The following is a 24,490-nucleotide window of genomic DNA, read 5'->3' as shown; positions in this document are numbered from 1 at the left end:
TGTTCCCACTTTTTGGCTTCTGTGAAGACAGGACACACAATGACGTGGGACTACATAGAGAGAGAGGTAGAGAGAGAGAGAGTTGTGTGCATGGACATGTTTCCATTTCTCTTGGGAAATATCCGGGGGGTAAATTACTGAGGCAAATGGTAGTGTATGTGTCATTTTATAAGAAACTACCAGGGCGCCTGGGTGGCTCAGTCGGTGAAGCGTCTGACTTCGGCTCAGGCTATGATCTCGCGGTTTGTGGGTTCGAGCCCCGCGTCGGGCTCTGGGCTGACGGCTCGGAGCCTGGAGCCTGCTTCCGGTTCTGTGTCTCCCTCTGTCTCTGCCCCGTCCCCACTCACCCTCTGTTTCTCTCTCCTTCAAAAATAAATAAACATAAAAAAAAATCTTTTTAAAGCTCCTTTTTAAAGCACGGGTTCCAGCTATCTTAACGCCTCACAGAAAGCCTTCCAGAAACTTTTAGAATTCATTCGTTCGTTCATGCAAATGCTTCCTGAGTGCCCTCTATGTGTCAGACACCATTCCAGACCTTTGGGACACATCCATGAACGGACCAGGCTTGGGCTGCCCGGGGTCCTCCCCGTGGTTCCCCCAGGCCCTCCCCCAGCCCAAAGAGGCTTGCCCAAGTCAGGAGTGAGCAGCCAGGGAAAGCCAGAGCCCACAGAGAATATTCTGGGTTCCTTGCTGCCCAGCCCCCACTGAGAGCCACATCACAAGAGGAGGTGCTCTGCAAGCAGGCACGAGAGTGCTCCCCGAGCACACAGCCATCCCATGCGTTAGTTCCGGTGTTTGCTGACCACCCACTCTGCACCAGGCGCTGGGGAGGACCCAAGGGACCACAGCAGAGCCCGTGCCCAGGAGGACTCACAACTCACAGAGGACAGCTGTCAACGCTCCCTGGGGGGAAGTGGGATGAGTGCCGGGGTACTGGAAATAGGGGTTGGGGAATCAAGGAGGGCTGCCTGGAGGTGGTGAACGGCAAGATCAACAGATGGGGAATGGAGGGAGGGGCATGCCTCACCCGGGCTTCGTCGGACCCCTCTGGGCCACTCTGTGAGGAAGACAGGCCGGCCATTTCAAACCACCTTCTTGGGTGAGGAGATTGGGACCACGCGGCCAGGTAGGGTCCTGTGGCTCTAGCCAAGAATCAGTGGCTGCTGGTTCTGGAGGGGCTGCTGTATTACACACGTGGGGAGCATCAGCGAATCCACACCACCGTTCCGGGGGGGCTATGAGAATTTCCCCCGTTTGTCGCGAAAAAGTGCCTTGTGCAAAGTCAGAGGAGGAACCAAGGTGTTCAGTCCCAGCTGCATGAGTGTTGCGGCCCAGTGCCCAGCACGGCCACCCCCTATACCTGTCCCCCTGCCCTCTTTGGGACGGCCCGTCAGGCTGCAGCTCCCAACACCGAATCCCACAGGCACAAGGGGGCTTGAAGGGGCTGAGTCCCTGGTCTTGCCTGGCCACTTCTGGAGGGAAGACAGGTCGCCAGAGCTGGTGGCCGCGGGCGGCTTCCCCTTGCCCACTCTCCTCCAGGACACAGGACCGACGTGACGTGCAGGGACCCTTCCCTCCCACCCCGTGAAGCTGATGAGCAGAACTTGAACTTGGAAGGGAAGAAGGAGGAGAAGCGGGCAGACCCCGTCTCCTGGCAGCTGCTGGACCACCCACTCTGGGCGGGTCCTTCCAGAGCGAGAGCTCACCCCTCTGCAGGTACTCGGTGTGGATCGCATTTTGTGAGCCTCGGTTTCCTCCTCTGGAAAATGGGGGAGTTGACAGAAGTTGCTGTCTCAGAGGACGGCTGTGAAACACAGGTGATCCGTTCACAAAGCGCCTGGCAAGCTCTCATAAGAGCTCAGGAGAGCCTTAGTTAGCCAGGAGCAGGGTGGTGAATGTGTGCCAGGGTCAGGGGTCAACCTCAAGGGACCTGGAGCACCCGGGGACCGGCTAGGCATGCGAAATCTCGGCCCCAACCGGACCTACTGGGGTGGGGTCTGCTGCTCGGGGTCCAGCAAGCCCCGCAGGCGATTCCGACCCATCCACGGCAAGGGTCCCACAGCCTCAGCAGGGCGGACACTCGGGGCTGGACCATTCCCTGGGGTGGGGGCCGACCTGTGCGTTGTAGGAGGTGGACAGCATCCTTGGGCTCTGCCCACCAGAAGCCAGGAGCATCCTCGCAGCTGTGACCACCAGAAATGGCTCCACACCTTGTCAGATGTCCCCGGCAGGTGGCGGGGGGGGGGGGGCAAAATCACCCTGCGTTGAGGACAACTGACCCAAACTTTGAGAACCGCCGCTCTACGGGGCACGAAGCCGACTCCCTCCCTCGAGGATCTTACAGGGGAACTGTGTTTAATGACAGTAACCTGCAGGGCTGGAGTCACCCGCTAGATGCTCCTTAGGGAGCAAGGCACTGTTTTCGTGACAAGGAAACAGGGGCTTCAAGGTTCAAAGACATCTGGCTCCTAAGAGGCAGAGCCGGGGTTCAGCCCGGGCCCTCGGGCTCTGTGACCCTTATCCCTCAGCCCTGCCTGCCCCTCCCGGCTGTCTCCCTTCCTTCCCTCCCCAGCTACACCCCTCGGTACAGTCCCCTTCCTTGGAAAGCTGACCCGTGAGGCTCTGTCCACTTGGACCACCCTGGGGGACTTGCTTTCATGCGTGGCTCTCCCGGGGCCACCATAAATGGTCTCGCCCTGGAACCCACAGTTTTCATGGCCTAGGAAGGCTCTGTTTTCAGACAGAATACTCTCAGGACAGCGCTGACAGCTTCCCTCTCTCCTGCCCTGCCTTCTGCTCTACACCTGTCCCCTCACCACCATCACCAGCCACAACGGCCCCACCAGTACCTTCAACCGCCATTTTCACGCTTTGACCCCAGGGTCTCTAGATCCGAGCCCGCTTGAGGAAACAGATCCCCAGTGAGCCATCTGGGGCCACTGGAGACAGGGTTGCGGCTGCGGACTTGACCCATTTGCTCAGAGGGCTCTGATTTCCCTGAGCCAGGTGTACAAAGTCACATCTAGCCCCCCTCCCCCCCCCCCCGCCACGTCCTGGGACAGCTCCATCCCAGCGGACTCGGGTGGCTCATTTGACTTGCAGCATTCCATCACCGGCAAACTTTGCTAAAGAAATGACCACCGCCAACAGCAGGGACAACGCCAATAACAACTGCCGTCCGTCACGAGGGTGACAAACGTCAGCAACCGAAAGCCCCTACCAGGTGTGGAGGCTTTACGGATAGATATCCTCTTACTTGAACAACCCCACGAGGTGGGGGGGGGGGCAAGATTCCCTTCCCTTCTTTAGATGAGGCATTTGAGACTCAGAACAGTGGAATAAATTGTCCGGGTGGCAGGCGATGCTGGGACGGCACTTCCTGTGATGGGGTCAGAGGTCAGGCAGGGTAGGAGTTCCACCCGAGGGTCTCAGGGACAAACGTGGGGCAGGTGATTCAGAAGGGGGCCTGGGGCTCCGCGACACGGCGCAGGGAGGGAAAAACGGAGGCACCAAGATTGCAAACTGAAGCATTAAAAGGTCCTTAGAAATCACAGTCTGCCTTCGTCCTGCTGAGTCAAAATAGAATGCAGGCCACACAAATTACGTTGTCACCTCGAGCAGCCGTGTTACAGAAAGTCAGACAACACAGGTAAAATTCATTTTAACGGTGTGCTTCATTTAACCTACTGTAGCCAAAGTATTTCCGACGTGTGACGTATATTTGAAAACCGTTAACGAGACGTTTTACGTCCCTTTTCTCATAGTGGGCCTTCACACTTTGTGCATGTTACACACGTCCATCTGGACCAGACACAAGTCCCCGGTAGTCACAGGACTGGTGGCTACCACAGGGGACGGCACATATCCAGGCCCTCGGGGGACACTGCGCGGATACTGAGGTCAAAAGAAGAGACCGAAGGGGGCCAGAGCCACCCATGCTTGTGAACCGCATCGCCGAACCCAACTTTGGCAGGCGACTGGTGTGGCTTAGTGGGAGGGGCACAGGTTTGGGAGCAAGAAATATCTGGCCACCATAATGAGCTGTGTGACCACGAGCCTGGTACTCGACCTCTCCGAGCCTCGACGCCCTATACGGAAAATGAGCGGTTCTCCTCCTCGTCCGGCTTACGTGTGAATGAAATATAAAATACCCAACGGAGTTCTTGGCACGTGTTAGGTAATTAATCCGGGGACACAACGGGGATGCAGGTGGTGAATATATCACCACCACCCTTGGCCTCGTCACCTATGCCGTAATCCCTCCCGACGCAGAAAAACGGCGCTTGAACGGAGCAGCCCCTCCTGCTGGCTCTGCCTGGCCTGGGACAGGGGCAGGAGAAGGAAACGAGATGGACAAGGGGACAGGAGAGAACACACCCCACAAGGCACCAGAGTCTCAGTGCTTGCTGCGCCCCAAAGCACACAGAAGAGTAAGACAAAGGCCACCCCAGCTCCACGCCCGGCACCAGGACCGATCTGTGTCCCCTCAGTAGTGGGGAGCAGGTCTTTGGAGCTGAGCCTGCTTGAAAGGAAGTGAATCGCAGACCTTTTGATCCCTCAGATGACGGCCCAAAGCCCCATCAGCTGTGCCGAATGGAAAACATCCAGAAGCCCCAGGGCCAACACAGCACCTAAGGCCATCTTTGTCGGCTCACGTTGGCAGAGCTGTGTCTGTGAGCCATGCTCCCGCCACCCCAGCCTCCGGATTACTTGTCCCCTCCGCACAGAATGTTCCTCTCCCCGCTTCCATCTGGCTAATTCCCATTTCAACTTAAAATGTCACTTCGTCTGAAAGTCCCTCACGGCATCTCTACGGGGTTCCCTTGTTGGCGCTTAGAATAATCTCCCGTCATTATACCCCAATGGGACCATGGGAATCGACTCCCTGCCACGGGACAGGGGTAAGTCCGTACCTCCCTGGTGCCCGGGAGAGTGCCTGACATCGAGCAGACACTCAATGAATATCTTCTGGGCGCTCTCCTGGCATGAAGTTAACTCAGGAACCAGTAGAGTGCCGGTTGGTTTGACGCGGAGAGAAGATGGGCAGTATTTTAGAAAACAGAAATACAAGTCGCGGCACCGGTGCCCGATGCCATACGTAATTTTCCACGGAATTATCCAAAAGGGTCATGGGGTATTGGATCACTTTGCCGGATTCTTCCAACAGCTGGAGAGAGCTCGGGTCAGAATGGACACGATTCACGGAATGACTGTTACGTCAACTATTGATTTTCTGAGAGCCTCAAAGCTGGAGCCTCACATCAAAGAGTCTTTTGAGTGAGGGGCACGGGTCGTCACCGCGACTCTTCTGCGTCCACAAGTGGAGACAGCTCGGGGGAAGCACGGCTTCCCCCTCTCATTTGCAGACACGTCACCCTGTTAGTCTCAGATGGGTGGCTACCACTCCCGGGTAGAAACGGGGAGGAAGATTTTGCCGGTCCCATGAGCAGCGTTTCGTGGGCTCAGTCAAGGACGTGAAACCACCTGCAACATATAGGGCATCCCAGCCAAAAGCCAATAGTGTCCCCCCGGTACTCACTCACTGAGGAATGCTGGTCCCAAGCCAGCCTAGGAGGCCATGTCCCCCGGGAGAAACAGTAAGCGAGGGAAATGAGTCAGAAAGGTCGCTTGATTACTAATGAGCACCCACGAGCACTGCCTCACTCGGCCCTTTTCTCACCCAGGCCGGACCAGTCACCTTCTGAACGTTCCAGCACGTTCCTGCCTCTGCACCTCGGCTCATACCAACTTCCTCACCCCCCCCCCCCAAGAGGTCATCTCTGCTCATCTCCACTGACCTCTAAATCCCTTCCCAACACAAGAGGCTGCCCTAGGCACCTTGCTGAATGGCTCAGCCCTGATCACGTCTCCCATCTCCAAAAGATCCCAGGCCTCCAACTAGAAAACTCACTGAGTGCCTGTCAACCACTGCCCTGTGGCTCTTCACCGATCCCAAGTATAGACCCCAAATCCGAGCCTGAAATGTGGACTAAGTGATCAATCCATTCCCATCATTCAGTGGAACCCCGTAGCAAAATATCCACCAGCATACCCGCCCCCCAAATTGCTCTGTAAAAGAAAGAACACATTTCTTTAAAAAGTCCTGATGAGGGGCACCTGGGTGGCTCAGTCGGTTAAGCGTCCGACTTCAGCCCGGGTCACGATCTCGCGGTCCGTGGGTTCGAGCCCTGCGTCGGGCTCTGTGCTGACATCTCAGAGCCCGGAGCCTGCTTCCGATTCTGTGTCTCCCTCTCTCTCTGCCCCTCCCCTGTTCATGCTCTGTCTCTCTCTGTCTCAAAAATAAATAAACGTTAAAAAAAAATTTTTTTTAATAAAAATAAAAATAAAAATAAAAAGTCCTGATGAGGGTTGGGCACTCAGCATTCATGACTTCACTGAATCCTCCAAAAAAAAAAAAAAAAAAAAAAAAAAACCCTGGGAGGGCATTACTATCCTTAAAGTCACAGCACAGGTAGAAAAGGTCGAAACTCCACAGGGACACACCATGTGGCTAAAGTTTCGCAGCCACAAAGCGAAGGAGCTAAAATTCAAGTTCACACCTGGCTTCAAACACCTCTTTCCACTGGAGACCAGGCAGGCTCTCCTTTCTCTGGTTTTGTTCTTATTCAACAACTATGTTTACTCGATAAGAGCTGCAGGATTAAAACAAAACAAAACAAAAAGGCATCATTTCACGGGGCCTGGAGGGTCATGTATTGACTCCGTCTTTCCCGGTATCTCCAAGGTGCTTCCACAGTGCCCCTCCTCCTGGGTAATCCAACCCACTCCAAACTCTACAAGGTCAAGGGTAGTCGGTCTAGCAGTGTCTGATGGAGGCTCAGGCAGGATAATCTTTAATCTCGCCACGAAGAATGGCTTAACTTTCAAAGCTTGCCACCCACCAGTTCTCCCCCAGGTAGCCTGTGGCCGTGGGCTCGGGATGTTTTATAAAAGCAGGCAGGGCTCCAACATCGAACGATGTAGAGACCAAACAACCCGTTGCTGGTTTCTCTCTCCCGAGGAGCCAGTACACCCCGTGGGCAAGCACAGGCTCCGGTTCTGAAATCCGCACAACTGCACCCCACCTGGACCCCAGAGCCCCCCAGGCCTCGAAACTCTAGGTAACCAGAGTGTGCGGCTGGGAAAACAGCCACCAGGTATGACCAGACCCCTCTGGAATTTCCCTGATCTCTCCTGGTAAACAGGGCTCAGCAGCAGCCTCTGGGGAACAGTCAAAATGGAAGGGAACGGAGCCAAGCAAGTATCCTCACCCTTCAAACCTTCAAGGCTGGGGTGAATGCCGCACCTGCCACCTTCCTCCCCGGCCGTTCTGAGATGCATGGAGAGGCGAGGGGGCGCCTTCCTGCAGAGGACCCGGGCCTCCACTCCACACGGAGGAGGAGTCTGTTACATGCACTATGTATTTAGAGTGTAAACCCGCAAGGACGGGGAGAAGGGAAGGAGGGACAACAATAAAATCCCAAAGGGTGGAGAGAAGGGAGACCCGTGGTGACCGATTAGCATCTCAAGACGTCCACACTTTAATGTGGCACCCAGCAAGGACAAAAACAGCCCAGTTTACAACCCAGAGGTCTCGAAGGTTCGGGAATTAGTGGTGACAGGTACCTTTGGAAATGGGGTTGGGGCGGGGCGGGGGGGATGCAATAAGAAGACGGGTCCCTTCATCCCCTCCCCCATGTCCTCCTGGCAGGTGTCAGTCCCATCCTCCATCAGGCACAAGACTGGAAGTTTGTTCTTCAAAGAGGATAAAACAGAAATTCTGAGTATGACTTGAGCTGAGGACGGCACAGTGAGTGACTTCTGCACACTGGAAGCAGAGGAGCCCCCTGCCCCCCGCCCTCTTTCTTCTCCCAGCTCTCAGACCCCCACCCCGCACCCCAGCACCCTGGCCTGGACCCTCCGGACGGAAGACTGCAAGACTCAGTCTGACCAGCCAGGAGGGAAGCTCTAAAGATACGGACATGGGGGTTCCCCATGACACAACCCAGCGGGGCACCCTTGAGAGAGGCTCTGACCAAGAAACCCCACCCCCTGGGCACTGAGCTTTCGCTTTTCAGTCCCCAGCTCTATTTCTTTTAATGTTTATTTATTTGGAGAGAGAGAAAGCGCAGTAGGGGAGGGGCGGAGAGAGAGGGCCAGAGAGAATCCCAAGGAGGCTCCTTGTGGAGCCCGATGCGGGACTCAGTCCCACGACCATGAGATCATAACCTGAACGGAAATCAAGAGTTGGCCGCTTAACTGACTGAGCCACCCAGGTGCCCCAGTCCCCAACTCTTAAATATGAGAAAACAATCAAGGGCTATGAGCCAGCTAAACAAAGAAGCCTTTAACATGAAAGCTCCAGACCAAACAAACCCACATAAGCAAAGAGAAGGGTAGAGGTAACATTCACACGCAGCGCATCCGAAGGGCACCAGCACGGCTCTATGCCCTTTGCCTCCAACCGCTCGTGTCATCAGCACAACCTTTGAGGCAGATCTCAATATTATTACTTTCATTTCACAGATGAGGGGCTTGGAGAAGAACGAGGTTAAATAACTTGCCCAAGGTCACAAAGCAAGTGAGTGGCAGTGCTGGGATTCGAACCAGGCTATTTTGCTCCAGGCCTCGGCCATCACGGTCCATCGTGACTATTCCCAGTGTGTGAGAGCAGGTATTGCATTCCTGAAATAAGGCTCCTCTAAAGAATAAGAAAGAGCTCTTGCAAAGTAAAAACGTGGTAGGTTAAAATATGGAATATAAAAACTGATGAAATCTCCCAGAAAGTAGAGCAAAAAGCAAAGGGGATGGAAAATAGAAAAGATAAGAAAATTAGAGGATTAGTCCAAAAGGACCAATGTCCAAATAAAAGGAGTTCTAGAAGATTAGAGAAAAACAAAGAGCAGAAATCATGACCCACCCCCCAAAAAAAAGAAAATCCAAGACAATTTCCCAGACAGAAGGACACAGTTCCAGATGGAAATGTTACACTCAGTGATCAGTACAATGCATGAAAAGAGACCACACCCAGGCAGGTCACCCTGGAGTTTCGAGGTGCTGGGGACAAAAAGAGGATCCTATAAACTTCCAGAGAGAATGAAACAGGTCACAGAAAAGATAGGGAATGGCTTCACACTTCTCAACTGCAACCCCGCAGGCTAGAAGACAGTGGAACAAGGCTTTTATGCTCCAAGGGAAAATGATTTCCAACCATGAATTTGATGCCCAGCTAAACTAGCAATCAAGAATCAGAGGAGAATAAATTCATTTTCCCATGTGCAAGTTCTCAGAAAACTGACCACTCAGGCGCCCATTCTCAGGAAGGATATGCCCCTGGATTCAACAGACTAAGCCAGAAGAGGAAGGCAGGAAATGGGAGAGCTAACCCAGGAGAGAGGTAAGGGGCCACAGGTGACAGTGGAAGAGCACCCAGGTGACAGCCAGACTCCAGATCTACTGGAGTAGACCAAAGGACCCTGATGTGCTCAAGAAGAGGAAACCGAGAGAATTTTCCTGATGCAGCCAAACAACTTGAGGGGATATCCAGAACACCAACAGAGCTGGGGGGATGAATCAATGAGCACATATGCCAATTCTAACAGTTTTGAACTCCAAGGAAACCAAAAGTAGAACAGGAAAGGGAGAGCGATCGTAAGTTACTACGTGCCTCAGCTCCGATTAGTGCCCGCCTAGTAGTCGCACTGTAAACTCCAGTCACTAATCTTACCAAAATTACGATGAAAATATACCAGGCAGCTGGGAGGACAGGAAAGATCGCAAGTTAAAAGAAGTAAAGAGGAGATCTATATCCTTGCCTTCCATGGTCAGAAATCAGAGCCCTGAACCAAACCAAAACAAACAAACAAAAAATCAAGACAAAGGAATACAGGTATGTTATTCAGAGACCAAGAGGAAAATACCAAAATCATCAGCTAAAAAATCTGCAAGTTGATTGCCTCTGGGAAAGGGGACAACATGGGGGAACCACTACTTTTTACGCAAACCTTGGAAAACTAGAGTCATGTGTGATTTAGAAAAGGCAAGGTACCGGGAAACACGTTGATGGAGGCGTGATGCCACCGAATATTCTTTGCCACCAAAAAGATGCTGTAAGCCTCTGACATCCACAGCTAGTCATTACTAGAGAGTCTGAAACTAAAAACCCTGCTCTGCCAGACCCTGGAGCCTACACTTTCCCTTTGAGTCTGCATTCACATATTCAACAAACGTAAACTGAGCTGAGCACACGCTGAGCCTGGAACAGGAAGACAGACCCTGGGACACAGTGGTGGGCAGGATGGGCCCCAGTGCCCAACCCAATGAGTTTTCTGGTCTACCAGGGCTAACCAGCAGTCAACGAGCCGTCACTAATAACAAATCCCAGTACAGCAGTGCCCAACCTGGGCAAGCAGAGTCTATCAAGGGTAACACTTGACTGATTCCCAGCCTCCCCCTCTGCTAGCCCATCATCAGTCTGAGGCATCATGGCACCTGGTCCCTACGCCCCCCCCCCATCCCCCTACAGGTAAGCCATCACATGCCATTTCATGGCACTTGCCCACAGCAATTCTGGGAACCGGACAGGCCATCATTGGGCCTGCCAACACCTTTGCTACTGGGGCCCAAGGCTTCCAAGCTTTGATTTTCAAGGTATCACTGTTTTGTTTTGTTTTCGATCAGAGTCAAGCTCAAAGGCCAGACCGGCTCTCCAAGGGAGAGTTCCACAGTCCCTTGTGGGCATGAAAGGGAAGCGAATACCTCGGACAGACTGGCCCCCAGCAAGTGCCGGTGGGGGTGGAGGGTGGAGGGCCACGGTCGGTCTCAGATGGCACAATGTGAAATGAAACCCCAGACATGCTGCTGTCTGGCTGCAGGACAGGGTCAAGTTTCTGACCTCCTCTGGGCCTCGGCGTCTGCCTCTGTAGAGGGGATACAACCTCAGGGGTTATGGTGGAATTAAAGGCTATGGTGTAGGTGACCTTGCTTTATAATCTGCCACTGCCCTTATCACAACCCATGACGAAGATCACAGGCTGGTTTCCCGTGGCTGCCTCCAGTCAGTCCTGCCATAATTCAAGGTTACAAGGATTTCATTCTGTCAGCCTCTCAAAAGGGGACCCCTGCACCCGCTCTTCTCAGCTCTGCTCCCGGGAATCACTAATCAGGAACCGTCAGTTAGGAATTCGCACTCGATTGTGTCACAGTGTGAAGAACCTGGTAGGTACGTGACCATAGACGGCTGAGTCGCTGAGTCCCCTCGGGGAAGGCTCAATACCCAAAGCTGGCCGATTCCTGCCCAACATCCTTGAGCCTGGTCCAGCTTCCTTCCCGGGTGCCAGGTCAACGTGAGTCTAGCCTGCGGCTTTTAACCCCTGACGGAATGTTACCCAAAGTTGGGAACTGCCAATCAGCCGGTTCCCGAATGCTGTGCTCTCGGGGTTCTCAGCAGGCGTCGATACGTCACGCGAAGTAGAAGACCGTTTCAAATGGCCCGGACCGCGCTCGCTCGTGTGTCTCAACCCGACCGGAACATGAAGATTAGAACGGAGACTACAGCTGCCAGAGTGTGTTGAATCCCAGGAACACGGTTCGTGCCTAGAAGTTGCCGGGATGTCACCCTCTCACTGCCACAGCCATCCACACCGCCCGGGGCCACAGAGCAGAGGATGGGCTCCGTGACATCGTCCCCTGGTTGTGCACAGCCCTGCGTGTATCTCAGATCACGCGGAGATTGCACTGCCTGTGGACGCCTGGATAGAGTCTGCAGGCTCAGGCCAGCCCCCTCTCCTGTCCCCTCAAACCCTGTTCTCCTGCCCTCGGCCAGGCAGCCTCCCCAAGTCCCACAGTCAGCTGGTGGCAGCCCTGTGGCCAGAGCCCCGGTCTCTACACTCCCAGCTCGGGCTGGATGCCACCGCCTGGGTGTCGGCCAGGCTTGATAGCCGCCATTTGCAATTCATTCGCGCGTTAGTTTCCTGTTGTTGCTGTGACAAATTACCACAGGCTGAGTGGCTTCAAACGACACCAATTGATTATCTAACACTTTTGTAGGTCAGAAGCCCGCGATGGGTTTGACGGACTAAAATCAAAGTTCTCAGCGGAACTGCACTCCTTCTGGGGAACTCTTAGGGAGGACTCCATTTCTTCTCTCTTCCAGCTTCTAGAAGCTGCTGCTTCAGCTCACGGCCCCTTCCTGCAATGGCATCACTATGACCTGCTTCCAGTCATCTGCCCCCCTCCCCCTCTCTTTCTCTCCCCCTCTGGCCCTCCTGCCTCCCTAAGGATGCTTGGGATTCACTGGACCCAGCTGGATAACCCAGGATAATCTCCCCATCTCAACGTCGACATCCACTTAATCGCATCTGCAGAGTCGCTTTACCAAGTGAGGTAACGTAACCCCAGGTTCCGGAGATTAGGATGTGACTGTCTTTGAGGGCACGGGGCTCAGCCTACAGCAACACAGCAAACAGTTCCAAAGACCTAATCCATAGTATAGGGGCTCACGGGATGAGCCACTCAGGGACCCACTCAGGGGTCCTCCCGTGTCCAGAGGAAGACGCTGTGATTTCTGCCCAGGCAGGTGCAGGCGAGGTTCCGGGAGGCTGCTCTAGGCCAGGTCGTGGTCATTCTCTGCAGGAGTCATGCAGACACACGTACAGGGACAAGGACGGGCGGGCCTGGGGTGGGGGTGGGGGGGAGTGCAGCGGGGTCTGGTTCATTCCAGGAAGGAGGGGAGAAGGGTGGGGGGGAGAGCACACAGCAGGGCTCCTTCCTGAGGGCAAAGAAGACTGAACCAGGGAAGGATCTCGGGCCGCCCCGATGAACTGGGATTAGAGGTGCTGGAGGCAGCTGGGCAGTGGTCCTAGCAGTTGAGGAGGAGGATGTTGGCAGAGGCAGGTGAGAAGGGACAGGCGAGAGGACCAGGGCTGACGCAGGAGGGGAGGGCGAGCGGAGGATGCAAATGTGAGGGCTCAGTGACTTCACCACCCAACCGGCAGGGTCATCTCCGGGCCCCTCCCCACCCCCCGCCCCAGTTCCCAGCTACAAGGCCTCAGAACCCTGCTTTTTAAGTATGTCATACCATCGAGGATTAAAAATAGTTTAAAAGAGGAGAGGGATATAAATATCGCTGAGGTTCCTGCCTACATGGAGAGCCCCCCAGGAGAGAGAAGCAGGAGTGGGGCATGACGTCGTCAGAGCCCTAAAGGTCCTTCCAATCGGGCCCCCCAGGTCTGCACAGCAACATGACTGCAGGGCTTCTGTAGGTCCCCCAGATCCTCCCGGGCCTGTCCTCGTCCTCGGGGGACTTTGGACTATAATCTCCCGGAAGCAGTGTCTCAGAGGGCTCGGGAAGGGGAAGAAGAAGAGGAAAAGGTCAGCTGCACGGGCTACTTGCGAGACCGCTTCCCTGTGCTCCCCCCGACCCCCACCCCGGCCACGATCCTACTGAAGAGCCGACACCCCACCCACCGGCATACACCCCCCGGCTCCCTGGTTGCACTCTGCAGATTTGCAATTACAGAGTTTCCCCGCCCCCAGCGTCCCCCCCTCGATTGGGCCTCGCCTCGCCCCCAGACGCCTGCAGCACCCCCCTTAAGCACCCTCAGTCCTAACTCGCTTATCTCAGCCTCGTGATGTGCACTGGGGACTCCTGCAGTGGCCCATTCACCCCTCTGTGCCAGCTCCCCGGATTTCGGGAGGACTCGGTAACTGCTCTTTGGCTGAATGGCCAGGCTTCAAGGGCAAGTCCTTCACTAAGGCAGGGCCAGAACCCGCCCTAGGCACGAACCTACCCTCCAGGAAACAAGCCTGGGCCGTTGTACAGGCAACAGGCATCCCCTGCTGATGTCATCCCAAGCATCCCCTACCTGTCCTGTGCCAAGTCTGGGTTTAGAAGAAAGGTCCCTGCCATCCCACTGGAAGCTCTCTGGTTTCCCACGGTCCAAAGATTAAATAACCAAATCGTAAATGTTTTTGGTTCTCTTTTAAAGTTTATTTATTTTGAGAGAGAGAAAGGGAGCACGAGCAGGGGAGGGGCCGAGAGAGAGGGAGACAGAGAGTCCCAAGCAGGCTCGCCCGGCGCGAGGCTCAGACCCACAAACCGTGAGATCACGACCTGACCCGCGACCGAGAGACGGACGTTCAACCAACTGAGCCACCCAGGCGCCCCAGCCTTTTCGGTCTTGTGGGTGCTTCCCCGTCACGACGACGTAGTGAGCGTCGTAGTGCAAAAGCAGCCCTGGACAGTATGCAAACAAACGAGCACAGCTGTGTTCCAATAAAACTTTATTCACCAAAGCAGCCCGCGGGCCAGATTCGGCCTGCAAACCATAGGGTGCCACGCCCCCTGCTCTGACACAATTCATGAGACAAAAGGAGGCAGTCCGGTGAGGGGGGAAAAAACCCACCAAAGATTCTTTAAAGCCACATTTGTGATTTGCGATGCCGCCTCTAATTGCTTCTGTGACACAGTCTACCACTGTAAAAAACAAAAAAAAAAGATGTGCAGGGAGGGGGTGGGAGAAATAAGAAAAGGTTTCTATGGGAACAGGGAGTTCACTTTGAACGGTTCCATCACTAAAAAGACAATTACTTTCTTTTTCTCACTTCCCCTCTGAAGAGGGCAGGCGTGACCTCAGGCTGCTCGGGCAGGACCGTATCCAGTGCCTCAGCTGTTCCAGTCAAAAGTTAAATGCCAGAGTGTTCCATGGGTCAGGGAGGGCCGTTAATGTAATCTGGGCCTCTTGGGCAAGGGGCCGCGTCCCCAGGGCGCTGAATCGAGGCAGGAGCTCGGCCTCTCTCACGAGGCTGCCCACCCCAGGCAGCTCTGGGGGGCCCCGATGGCGTCCAGGCCACGGCCACTAATAAGCGTCCCTGCGGCAAAACCTCTTCCCAGGCCCGCTGCCAACTGACCGAGGCCCCCTCTCGCTACCGACAAACCTTTTACGGGATGGCTCCTGAACGCTCTTGTTCCTCAGTACAAACGTGGGGGACGGCGGGGGTCCCTACTTTGCCCTGACTGTGGGCGGGTCACGACACCCTCCTGGGCACTCTGCCCCGCTCGTTCAGAGGTGTCCCAGCCCTTCCCCGGGCTTGTCACAGGAGCCGTAATTGAGCAGCCAAGACTAAACCAAGAAGGCACGTCATTTACCGAGGGGTGCTTCTATAACAAACTTATCAACTGCAACCTTTTCTCCGGCGGACCCTTAGTGGCAGGGAACGGGGGAGGGGAGTCCCTAGCACCTGACAGTGAAAAGAACCCAGCGGTGCGACCGGCCGCGTTCAGCTTCGCCCACCGTCACATGCCGGCTGCCCGCCTGTGCCAGGGACTGGAACCTGGGTGCCTTTATGCGAGCACATGCTCCGTTCAGGCCGCGTCACTCCTCAAACCACCTTCCAAGGGGCCCGTGCGAGCCCAGCCCTCTCGTCTTGCAATGAGGAAACTGAGGCACAGCCATGGGAAGACATGTGCCAGGACCCAGAGCCAGGCCTTCAGCCTCCAGCTCCTGGCTAGGGCTTCCCAGAGCTGCACAGCACGCTCCGCCTGGAAAGGCCCCCCTGGAGAAGAGTCCACACCCCGAGTTAGGGGTGGAGCCAGGTCTGGAACGTGGTCTTTGGGAGGCAAAATCCACAGTTAACTCAAAGCCTGTGGCCCGACTCCAGCAGGGAGCAACCCCCCCCCCCCCCGGCCAAAATGTTCTACATGAGGATTTATTCTTTAGAAGAAAGCACACAGATCAGGACTGGGGTCCTTATAGGCAGCGGGTTGTGCATTTGATTTTGTACTCATACAGAAACCTCTGGCATATTTGCTGCGTCGTCCAAGAGCTGGGGGGAGGTGGGGGCGGGAACGATTCCTCCTCGGTGCCTTCTCTTCCCTGGGTGCTGGGTAACTCTGACCCGAGTGACATCCCTGATCCCCCTGCGGTAGGCACAGGAGGTCTACAGGTATGGAGAGAAGAGCCAGGAGGGCAGGATGCCGGGGGGCTCGGAGTCAGTGGGTGGCCGAGGGAGAGGAGACTGGTTGGCCTCCCACCCCAGACCACAGAGGGTCCCGCATGCCAGGCTAAGGGGCTTGGACTTGACCGCGTGAGCCAGTGTGGCCCAGCATGTTTCACATCACCGTGTCCACGGAAACTGATGCTATTACCCTGGGATGGACCGGGGTGCTGCCCTCGGCCCACAGTTTGGCCCTGGAGACCCGCCGAAGGGATTAGCGGGGACGTGCGCCGGGTGGCTGAGTGCTGGGTAGGCTGGAGGAGGTGACGCAGGGCCCAGAGCCATAAAGAGGTCACCATAAAGAGGCAAGCATGGGGAGGGCCTGCTCCTGGGCCGGAGCCATCGCAATCACAGGACGGGGGCGGACGACCCGGGAGGGGCCGATCTTTCTCACCACACAGGCACCGTCCTGCCCAGAGCCTGCCTTCAGGCTCTCCTGACTTTCCTTCCTGCGCCGTGCCCCGGAGACTCTGTGCAGTCGGGCTTCCTCCTGCTCGGCACTCAAGGCCTGACCGCCAACGCCCCTCCTCGGACGGGCCTTCCCAGCTCCCCGCCCTGAGGCTACCAGCTCCTCCCTGGGCGCCCAGTGCACATGACTCACGGAGCTGGTGCCACAGGACGAGCGGGCTCCGTCTGACCTGGGTTCACATCCCAGCCCCACTTAACAAGCCTGCGACCTCGGGCACGTCATTTGACCTCTCCACTTCCGAAAACCAGCACCCACCTCAAAGGCCGGCGGAAGACATTACAGGTGGCAGTTAGGACCGTGCCTGGCACCCAGGCGGCTCTGTCAGGGGACCGAGCCGTCAGACTGCTACCACTTCTGTCTGGCGGTCAGTTCCAAGTGCCCCAAATCGCAGGTCCTGTTTGCCAAGCCCGGGCGGGACGGCTTCCCGACCGATTGGGACTGAGGGAGACACGGAGGCAGGGGTGGGGACACTGCTCCGGGGGTACTAGCCAGCAGGGCCCAGCTGGCAGGGGGGTGGGGGGGAGGGGAGGCATCGCCCCTACGTTCCCCCAGAGCAGCAGTGGGGAGAGACTTCTGTCCGCCCAGGCCCACCTGACTCCATGCACCCCCCAGCTGCGGGTAACAGGTCTTAACCAAGCTGTTCTGCATTGCCGGGGTCAAGGTTCACAGCATCAGACCCAACAGGCGCCAGAGCAACGGGGGACAGCCGGAAGCAGGACAGGTGGGACCCCGTCTGGCTTCGGGCTCCTCAAAGGCAGGGACGAGAGCCAACTGAATTTCTCGCTGCCTGCACACTGCTCAGTGCTGGGCACACGTTTGCCGAACAGAACAGAAACGTGCTGGGAGTTCTGAGGGTGGCAGAGGCTTCCTACCCGAACAGGAGCATCCTCCGAATCTTGGCCCAACACCCCCCCCCATCTTTGAGCAATGGTCAGACCTGGTGGGACATCAGCTGGACCCTGAGGTCGGGTCAAAGGGGGAAAGGGGGCAGCCAGAGTCGCCTTGTCATTACGAGAGCACCAGAACCCTCACCACCCACGGCCAGGCCACGAGCTAAGGCACAGGATGGTTAACCGGCCACCTCTAACCTCAGTTCTACCCCTCAAGGCCCCAAGGAAGTGGGGCCACCAGGAGGAAGCTGCCAGCGTCCTACAAGTCTATTTTCTCCTCCCTGGAAAGGTCAACGGCTTGGGCCACCTCCGTTTCCTTGGAAGGGACCCTGTGAGGGGGTCATGGGCAGCCTTTGCCCAGAGGGACACCCCCCTGTGCTCTCCACTACCGAGTCCTTGATCTGCAAACACTTATTATGAGCCATCGCCATCAAAGGGAGCATATCGACGAGGGCTTCATCTGCCCCTGTGTCGGGGACAGCAAGTTGAGTGACAGGCCTCTTGGGAGAGACCGTGCTCTCTATCCAGCTCACCCCGACCTCCAAAGACAGGTCAGGAAGTGTTCGTTCCAGGGTTCCGTGGGAGATGATCTGGTGACATCACAATCCTCCCTGCTTGGACACCTGATCTCCAGTTCAGGGACATAGACGAAGGGTTCGAGGAGCAAACGCGCAGAGGTCGAGACGCCTCTGAGTCAATTTCACTATGTAGATCCATAGAGAGATGTACACGCAGGGCTGTGCTAGGGAACCAATCCTCCCTGAAATGCAGCATCCTCAAGACTGACATTTTGGAGGAATGCACCTGGCCCCAGGACCACAGGCGTCAAAGCTTTGTACGAAGAATAGGACTGCCTGACCAGACGACAGCTGCCATGGGAGAAAGGAGGCTGGACATCCTCCTTGGTCCCTCCGATTACAGACTCGTGAAATGCCCACGGCCATCGCCACAACAGCTCTTGACTACCTGTGCTGTAAGCGAACGCACAGCTTTAAGCAAACCACCCTTCTGCCTGGGCTCCTCCTGCCCTCCCTTGACTGCCACCCACACGGCGTTCAGATGAATGAGCCCCCCCACCCCCACCCCGCCCATGGCCCGCATAGCTGGTGAGCCAGACATATCCGGGCCCGGCGACACCCACCAGCTGCTTTGGGCAGAGGCTCGAAGCACAGCGAGCGGGGCCTTCTGGACGTGGCCCTTTGGTCGAGACTTCTTGAGTACCACGGAGACAAGGAGAGAAACTATCTGCTAAGCATCCAGTCAAAAGACAGGGGAGCCAAGGGAATATTGGAGAGAGAGGATGCACCCCGGGCCCCACCTCCTGTCCCACGGCAGCAAAGCCACGGGCCAGAAGGCCAGCGCCTCCACAGCGCAAGCATCCCCCCAGGGGATGGACAGTTTCACAAGAGCCCCAAACCACAAACGACCCAAATGTCCCTCGGCGGTGAGCCAACCAACAAAGTGGGGTGCTTCCAGGCGACAGAAGAGTCCAATGACAAGGAACTACGTGTTGCCTGGGTCCAGGGCTGGGAGCTAACAGATGCACACGCGGACAACCGGGGAGCTGTTTCCAGCCGTGAAAATGTTCCAAGATTGGATTGTTGGGATGTCTGCCCAACTCTGGAGACTTACTAAAAACTACTGAATGGTAAACTTAAAACAGGTGAATTTTATGATATGTGAATCGTACCTTAATCGTCTACAAAAACTGAAGAAATACAGGCCAGGACGTGGATGAATTGCACCAACATCCCGTGGAGTAAAAAGGGCCAGTTCAAAAGAGTATGGATCGTACTCTTCTGTTTTACGTGACGTTCTAGAGGCAAAACTATAGTAATAAAGATCAGAATAGTAGTGGCCCTGTGTGCGTGTGTCACCTACTGGGAAGAGCGATGAGGCACCCATCCAGGGTACTGGAAATCATTAACATCTTGATGTGGATGGTGGTTACCACAGGTCATCCGGAGGCAAAAATTTGCTGGGCTCGCACTAAAGATTAATGCACATTTTATACACACACGTAGCCACGTAGAAGATGTATACATAATACGTACACACACATTTAAACGTTTACCTTTTAAAATAGCAAAGCCATTTGGATGCTCAAATTATAACTGGCATTGCCTAAAAGTGAGGACAGTTCCCTGGGAGCTGAGAGAAGAGGCCATTCAGTGAACTCCTACCTAACCTTCAGAACCCATCTCAAATTGTCCCCATTCAGTGAAGCCTTCTCTCATCATTCTAGGTATAACTGCTCAAACTGCTGAGCATCCCTTCACAAAAGTCGATCCCCGATCCCCTGTATGCCGGGAGCTGATCTTAGAGCAACGCAGGAAGTTGTTGCATTAAGAATTGGTTAGCATGCACACGCACAAACACACCACGACGGCCCAAACCACATGCCATCTTAGCAGAAGACACTAATTCCCACGCCCAAATAGGATGTCAGTTCTGGGGCAACAGGATTCAGATGTGAGGCTTATTATCTAAAGGGATCCAGCCTGATCCTCCTCCTTTCACACAAATCACAGCCAGAAGAGATCAGGGGAACCCAGAGCAAACTCAGGGTCCAGTGTCTACTGTACCAGCCCCCCCCCCCACCACCACCCTATTTCGGGTCACCTTTGCTTGCACTGTCCTTGCACAGCCTAGGGGTGGAGCCGGTCTAAATGGACTCCCAGGGAACATTCCATCAGGTGTAATGTTTAAACTCGACTGACTACCCGGCCACCCCCCGACCGCACCCTGCCTGCTGGGGTTCCCTACCCTCCAGCAGTAAAGGCAGGCACCTGCTGGCGGGGGCGGGGAAGGACGACACCCACAGTCCTATCATCTCTCTGTCCAGGTTTCCCAGCTTCTCTCTGCAGCGCCCCCAACCTTGGAATCTCTAGAAGCCCAGGTCAGCCCAGGAAACCGCTAAAGAAAGTTCCCCGGCCCAGCCAGGTCTATGTGTCTGAAGAGAGGCCGGAAGTGGAACTCTAGTTCAGCAAAGCCCACGTATGAAAAGAGAGAGAGGCTGGAACCACACCTCCAGGAAAAGCCGCTTTCTTTGGGCGGGTGGGTGGGTGAACGGGTTACCGGGCGACTGTGGGTGACTTTTTCCCTTTAACTATTGTCGTGCTTTCGAAGTTTCCACAATGAATAAATTCTTAATACACTTCACGTGTGGCGGGAGCCACCCCTAGCCCTTGGGACTCCGTGACCTCCCAAGTTTCTCTTTCACCTTGTGACAAGGTAGCCGCGGGTCCCAGCGTCCCGGGCCGGCGGGCGGGGCCTGTCGCCCACTCCCCAGTGGAGCCTCGGCCAAGGGAGGGGCCGCTCCCTGCCGCAAAGTGGCCCGAATGGGCTGGGAGCCTGCCGAGCCCCCCCCCACCCACCCATCCGTGCCCCTGGCCCCGGGTCCCCGGCCCACCCCCTCAAGCGCCGCCCCCCAGCCCGTTCCCTGAGCCTCAGAGGTACTTGGGAGGTGTGCAAGCTCACACACACACGCACGCGCGCGCACACACACACACACACACACACACAGTCGCACTTTCTCCTCCCTCCCTGACCTGGGCCACCGCCCCCAAGAGCCCACACGTTCAAACTTGGCCAAACTCGCAGCAGGGGCTTCAGGGGAGCCGTGACGTCTCCCCAAAGAAAGCGGGACCCCCAACACACACACACACACACACACACACACACGCACGTGTGCCGCCCCACCCCCTGGGCGACAGCAAATCTAGCCGGGGCGGCCCCGCGGGGGCTCGGGGGCGGCTGTCTCGGCCCCCTCCCCCAGCAAGTGACACGAGCGGGGTCGGCCGGGCGAGGGGCCACCCGACCCGGCGTCGCTCCCCGGGGGGTGGGGGGCGGGAGTCGGGGCGGGGGTGGGGGGTGGGGGGCCCGGGGCGCCTTACCTTGCAGGTTCTGGACGCGGATGTCGCTGATCTGCCCGATGAGCTCCTCGCGCTGGAACCAGTCCCATTCGTGCGCAGCCATGAAGCGCGGGCGGCGGGCCGGGGCGCCGGGGCCGGGCGCGGGCGGCGGGCGGAGAGCCTGGCGGGCGAGGGCGCCGCGGAGCCGGAGCAGCGGCGGCGGGCGGCGGGCGGGGCGGGCGCGCGGTCGGGCCGCCCCCGCCGCGGGCGGGCAGCGGGCGGGCGCGGGGCGGCGGGTGCGGGGCGCCCGGCTGGCGCTCACTCCCCCGTCCGGGGGCGGGGGCCCCGGGGGGGGGGGCGAGGGGCGGGGCGGGGCGGGGGAGGGAGGCTGGGCTCGGGCCGGTTTCTTTCCCCCCCCACCCCGGGGGTGTTTGTTGCTTGGATTGTTTGGTCGCAAACGGGCGGTGATGAGACACGGGGTCCCGGCCCCCAGATTGTGATGTCTCAGGGGGCGGGGGGCGGGGCGACGCCGCGAAGCGGGGGCGGGGTGAGCCCGCGGGTCCCAGCGCCTGGTCCGCGGGAGGGCCCGCCCCCTGCCACCCGGCCCCCGGCCCCCGGCCCCTCCGCGCACCCCTGTCCCGGGGACGGCCAGGCAGACAGCCCTCCACCTCAGGTCCCCGGCCTCCGCACAATTCAGAGGCCACCTCTGCGGAGGGGAGGGCCGTGGGAGGCCGTGCGCCCCCGCGGGCACCTGGGGGGAAACGGTGAGAACCCGGGTAGGGGCGAACGAATGCAGAGATGGAGTTAAGGGGGAGCCTCTCCTCTGCCTCCAGATTGGGGAGCCGCAGCGAGAAAGACTTCGTTCTTAGGTTTGGCTATTGGAAACCTTCTCCCTGCGGATCCCGTCCAGAGATGACCCCAGATTCTGGGAAGCAGGGAGAAGCCCGACACCCCCATCGCCACCACCCCGTGCAGCCGGGGGAGGAGGGGCCACCCTCTCTGGGGCTTTACTGAAAATGAGTAAGGGCCTTCCGGGTGGAGGTGGGGGAGTGTTTGTTACTGTTTCTTTTAACTCTTGAGAGTTCCAGGATCTTATCTTGTTTGGGGCTCACAACCCATACTTTCAGGCAGAGTTCCTAGCTGCTTTCACAAACATGGAAAAAGTGAGGTCCCGGAGTCTTGGAATTTACCCGAGGCTGAAGAATGATCTAGGGGCATGAGGTCCAAGCTCCTAGCTCACTACTTGGACCCTCTCCTGAGAGCTGTGGAAGGCACCTGGGCACACACACAGAGACAGAGAATGGCTTATATATGGGGTGTTACAAGAGAAAAAAAATGGGCATAAACATAGGTTGTGTTCATCATTGCCAAGTTCATGCTACTGAACTACTAGGAACCCAGATGGTTGGGCTATTTCCTAATTAACAAATAACTATGCAGCCCCCACTGGTACACAGACCCTGTGTCCTTGAGGTAGGGCCTTAAGGTGAGTGAATCCACTCTCTGACTCAGACTCCTGAGTGGGGTTGGGGTGGGTGGGGGGTAGGCAGTGGAGTGGACAGCCAACAACCAAGAAACAAAAATACAGATAGAGGTGACTTCCAGAAGGGAGAAAATCCACTGGAGGGAGTAGTTGGGATAGGGAATGGTCTGGAGAGATCTCTGGGTGGGGCTGACTTTAGAGCTGGACTGGAAGGATGAGGGGAGCCACCACTGGGCAAGCAACTTGGGCAGGGCCAGTGGGCACAGGCCCCAGTGGCTTCCTGTGTGCTGCCCTCTTCAGGTGCCAGGGCCCCATCGGGGACCCAACGTCAAAGCCAGATGAGCTGACCAGACAAGGGGGAAGTTTAACCAGAGGATGCACCGAAATGCAATGTCAAGGTGGGAAGCTCTGGAATGATTTTTCTTTCTTCTTGTTCTGTCTGCCAAGTTTCTCACCATGAGCACATATTTTTTATCATCAGGCAGAAGACCAGCAAATTCTTTTTTAACCTCTCAAGACCCTTTCCAAGGGTCCCCAGCCTGTCCCAGCTCTCCTCATCTGCGGCTCTGGAAGCCCAGTGGAGGCCCACGGAGCCAATGGGCACTCACGGGTGCCTGGGCGCATGCCTCCCGGATTCGAGGTTGGAGCTGCTTTATCCCCGACCGGGTTTGAGAGCCTGTGTTCATTTCACACTCCAGGGAGCAAGGTCTGCTTCTGTGTCCTCCGGAGCTGGGTGCTAGTAGCCAGGCACTTAATTTTGCCCCATCTGCTAGCTACCTCCCGTTTTTACACTTCAATTTATTTTCCATAATTGCTATGGAGGGGGGAGTTCGGCTGAAAATCGGTTTCTTTACAAAGCAAAGAGCCAAGGGAATCAGACTCTCTCCATCCAGAGGCGGGTCTCAGGGAACAGAAGGCTTTAAACAACGAGGTGGGGATGTTAAGCTGCAGGGATGGGCCATTTGTCACGACACAAAGATATGAATGGAAGTCTGCATCGTCGAGGAGCATTTGTGTGAGGAACACTGTGTAGGCAGTAACAACTCCCTGGCAGGGAGGGGCCGTGATCGCCACTGATTGAGCACCAACTGTGTACTAGATGTCGGTGCAGAGAAATTCTTTGTACCAAGGTGCAGAGAATTTTAGGTGGTTTTCAAGACGGACTAGGACCCGTCTAAGCACACTAACCGGCACTAAGCTCGAGGCTGGCCCCCAACAGGTGCTTGAATATTCACTGAGCTTGTGTGTCAATATCACCCCTCTTTCCTTCATTCTCTCTGGACCCTGGCCCTCCCTGATTGGTCCCTGTGCCGCCTTCTTGCCCATCAATCCTGGTTTTGCACTTTTCTACCCAGGATGTGGGATTGCAGGGTCTGGCCACACCCCAGTCACCTGCAGGCGTTGGCTCACTCTGTTCCCTTTGAAATGCCCTTGCCCTCCCCTGCTCTGTACTTCTGCTTTACCTAGCACACCACTGCTAACTCATGTTCATCTCAAGAGAACCTCCTCCAAACCCCCAAAGCCCAGCTGAGTGCCCACCTCCTACAATTCCCATAATATTCAGCACAATCTCATAATAGCCTATGAACCCCTATCTTAAGATGTCACATCATGATTATGTTTACTTGGTGGTTTCCCCACGTAAGCTGTGTCGTTGAGAACAGGGGCTCAGTCTCATTAATTTCTCTGTCTGAGCACTTAGCACACTGCCTGGCACCAAATGAGGTCTCATGTTGAGTGGATGGATGGATGGATGGATGATCCAGTATAGGCCTGAACTCACAAAGCAAGGACCAAA

At 56.3% G+C, this 24,490-nt stretch overlaps 1 protein-coding gene across 1 annotated transcript in view; it reads right to left on the bottom strand.

Moving 5' to 3' along the window:
• Positions 1–21,333, bottom strand: part of CLMN (calmin) — a 110,380-nt gene extending 89,047 nt beyond the window's left edge. Inside the window, exon 1 of the mRNA XM_047079791.1 lies at positions 21,252–21,333. Within this exon, the coding sequence (XP_046935747.1) occupies positions 21,252–21,333 (82 nt within the window). The remainder of the gene's footprint in view (positions 1–21,251) is intronic.
• Between the last annotated feature and the right edge of the window lie 3,157 nt (positions 21,334–24,490).

Source organism: Lynx rufus, unplaced genomic scaffold, assembly GCF_022079265.1.
Source record: "Lynx rufus isolate CCGP_SWC_20201006 ecotype Redwood Valley unplaced genomic scaffold, mLynRuf1.p SCAF_17, whole genome shotgun sequence".
Taxonomy (NCBI): domain Eukaryota; kingdom Metazoa; phylum Chordata; class Mammalia; order Carnivora; family Felidae; genus Lynx; species Lynx rufus.
This window is presented reverse-complemented; position numbering and strand designations above follow the sequence as displayed.